The sequence below is a fragment of the Lynx rufus genome, unplaced genomic scaffold, assembly GCF_022079265.1.
Source record: "Lynx rufus isolate CCGP_SWC_20201006 ecotype Redwood Valley unplaced genomic scaffold, mLynRuf1.p SCAF_19, whole genome shotgun sequence".
Classification (NCBI taxonomy): domain Eukaryota; kingdom Metazoa; phylum Chordata; class Mammalia; order Carnivora; family Felidae; genus Lynx; species Lynx rufus.
This window is the reverse complement of record NW_025814833.1, coordinates 32,865,262-32,868,527: the sequence shown is the minus strand read 5'-3', so window position 1 is coordinate 32,868,527 and position 3,266 is coordinate 32,865,262. Positions and strand designations below refer to the sequence as shown.

Genomic DNA, 3,266 nt, shown 5'->3' with positions numbered 1-3,266 from the left:
ATCACTGTCCAGATTCTTTCTGGACCTTATCTGTAGCTAGATATCATCCCAGTTCTGGCCCAAGGCACCATAGAAACAATAACCTGGAATCCTAACAGGGCGACAAGCACCTTTCATTCACCACTGTAGCATTAACTCCTCTCAGTATATCTGGACCACTGATAATTACGAATGAGTGATTTGTGGTCTTCCTGGGTCCTTTTCCTAGCTTTCAGCTCTTGCCCACCACTTTCTCACATCTACTCCCAGTTTGGGCTTCAACGTCCTTTGCTAAGCCATATCCATGCATTCTTACCCTCCAGAAACAACATTCCCGGGCCAGAGAAATCACTCCTGCCCTCAACTTTACCTGTTTACCAAGTAAACTGGCTGGCCACCTCTTAGTCCCACAGAGTAAATGAGGTCTCAACCATTCTCTCATTTCTATTCTCCCTGAGCCTGTTCTGTACCTGTTCACCCCTGACGTTTTCCTACTAAAGCCAAACTCACAGCAAAACACCTGCTCTGAAAGTTAGACTTCCGATCCCGAGTCTGGGAGTTAACAGCCCATGTTTAGTGAGTGCTCACCATGTGGCAGGGACAGGTGTAAATACCTCATGGGTGTGATCTCAACAAATCCATACATGTGTGGAGACCAGTATGATGACCAGTATCTCACTTAACACACATTGTGCGGTTTACCAGTACAAATAAAAGCATAACCAGCCTCAAAAGGTCTTATGCAATAGGGAAGTTTATTATGTAAATTAGAGATCTTAAGGTAGGGCTGGCTCCAGCCATGGTACAATGAGTACATTTGGGCAGATACAGAGGATTCTGAACCCCTCACATCCTCTTCAATGTTCCTGGTTGGCAGAGGTAACCCCCAAAAACCGCACAACCAAACCTCTCTAACATTTCAATGAGTTTAATGAGCACCCGCCCCACTCCCTCAATGCCTCTGAGCCCTCCAGGTCCACAAAGAGGTCCCAGCATAACCCAGAGAGCAGTACGAGGTCTCGTTCAGGAGACAGCCAGGGATCTTGCCAATTTCTATAGGTAGGAATCTGGGACACATGTATGGGTGGGGATTCTAAGAGTGTTCACCTGGGGTGATGAAATGTTCCGATCATGCTCTATTTACTATGCGGACCCTCACCTAGGATTTAGGATTTAATGTTAGCTCAAGCACTTGAAAGGGGGCTTTAGAACAACGTGCTACCTTGTTAATCATAGTCTGAACTCAATAGCACCCCACAGGCAATAAGGATTAAGGGGCAGAATTTCCCTGGTGGTGTTGAGAGAACTTAAAGGCTCTGGAAGATAGTAACATTGTATGTCTGGATTTATGCCTATTGTCCCATTCTAATTATTAATAGTGCCCCCTTTCACTCTCAAACGTGTTCCAGTTTGGGACAGTGTGCCACCTGCCAAACCACCCCTTACCCATGCCACCCTGGAGGCCCCAGAGGACACTCACTCCCTTTGCCAGGGCTTTAAGAAATGCCTTGGTGGGGAGAGTACCAGAAGCCCTATACAAAACCCTGTGGGCACTGTCCTCTGTAGCCTGGAGGTGACAGTGGTGAATACTGGGATTGAACTAGGTTTCCTGATCTCGGTGGTAGTAACGGGAGTCAGAGTGAAACTGGGAGAGGCCAATGATAGCACTTAACCATTAAAAGACACTCCTTTCTTTTTTCGTAGTGCTTGATATTTATTGAAAAGAACGTAAACGCTTTTTCCAGGTGGTATTGAGGAGCTGGGCTGAGTGCCTGTTTTTGTTTGTTTGTTTTGTTTTTGGCATTTTTGTCCAAATGCACACATCTGTGGGACTGCTGCAGTTTTGAAAGAAAAAGGACAGCTGTGCAAAACTGGTGCATAGGAGAAAAGAAATGTCAACAATTTGGCTGCCAGGCACGTTAGGCTCCTGCAGCAATCTGGTGGGGCAGGGGAGGACTCTGAGAGTAGGTAGGGAACTAACCAGGTTCAAAGACTGGCCCCTTCAGGGGTTGGTGAGTTGTCCGAATCAATGTCCGAGGACCAACTCAGGCATCTTCTAGGTCGGTCCTTGTTTTCAAGGCTGTGGTCTGTCGCTGGAATGTGGTGGATGGTGGTGAAGTGGCAGCGTAGGTAGGTCTCTGGGCAGATGGAGGCCTTGCAGTCGGCAGGGCTGTGCGTAGTCTCACCAGTTTGTAACAGGGGCCTGCCCTATAGCCGGGGCTCAGGACACAGTCCAAATTAGCAGGGCAGGGTCCTAGGGCTGGCCAGAGAGGGTGGCGGCACGCTTCAGAACGAGGCCCCAGTGGCAGGTTAACTGGGGTACAATTCCTGGAACAAAGGCAAGCACTACGGGGGGCGGTGAGGAGGAGAATCGGAGGGCAGGGGTAGGGAAGGGGATCGGAGGGCGAAACGGAGCTTGGCGGCTCCGGGCCGGGCGGGGGAGGGGGGGAGAGGATGGCGGCGTGCAGGGCCCTCCCCCCTGGACCCGAGGGTCTCCCGGCCTAGTAATCATCTTCTTCGTCGTCGTCGTCGTCTTCTTCGTCGTCATCCCAGCCAAAACACTGTTTCATCTCATCGAGGAAGGCCCGGTAATCACCTAGGATGGGGCTATCCATCTCAATGTAGGGCACCACCCACTCCTCGGCTTCCCCGGTGAGCAGGCTGATTAGGAATGCCACCTTCATGGCGTCGTTGCAGAATCGGTTCTCGTTGACGAGCATGTAAGACGCCGTCTGCACGATAAACTCGGGGAGCCGGGAGCTCTCGCCGCTAAACGTTTCGGGGAAGGGCACCGGGCAGCTCGGCGGACGTACCTGGCGCAGCAGGGTGGCCCTCTCGCACACCAGCAGCCGTAGCTGTTCCATGAGCTGGCTGTTCTCGATGCTCAGCGCGCGGTGCCGCATCAGGAGCGCGTGCAGCAGTAGCACCAGCTCGTCCACCATGGCGAACGACTTGGAAGTGCAAGGTTGAGCTCGGCTCGGTTCGGCTAAGGTGCGCACTGAGGCCTCGCAGGAAGTGCGTGTCCGCGGAGGCGCACGGGGGCCAGGGGCGGAGGGCGGTGCGCGCAGGGGTCCGGCGGCTGCGCAAGCTCCGCCCGCAGAGCCACTGGGGCGGCCGGCGCGCCGGCGCGACCCGGGTCGGGGGGCGTGGTCAGGGAAAGCCACCGACTCCGCGTGGGGGCGTGGTCAGGGGGAACGGGCCGAGCCTCTGGGACTCGGTCTGGGAAGGGGCGGCCGGGGTCGCCGAGCGGCGGGCCCGGTAGGATTCCAAGTCCGCCCGTGTAAAGG

At 53.9% G+C, this 3,266-nt stretch overlaps 1 protein-coding gene across 1 annotated transcript; it reads right to left on the bottom strand.

Annotated features, from left to right (window-relative positions):
- Window positions 1–2,480: 2,480 nt before the first annotated feature.
- LDOC1 (LDOC1 regulator of NFKB signaling) lies at window positions 2,481–2,921 on the bottom strand. Its single transcript, XM_047081787.1, has one exon. It carries the CDS (start codon window positions 2,919–2,921, stop codon window positions 2,481–2,483), a length of 441 nt encoding a protein of 146 aa, XP_046937743.1.
- Between the last annotated feature and the right edge of the window lie 345 nt (window positions 2,922–3,266).

Coding starts and splice junctions, on each gene's coding strand:
- LDOC1 (XM_047081787.1), bottom strand. CDS start 2,921: ATGGTGGACGAGCTGGTGCTACTGCTGCACGCGCTCCTGATGCGGCAC.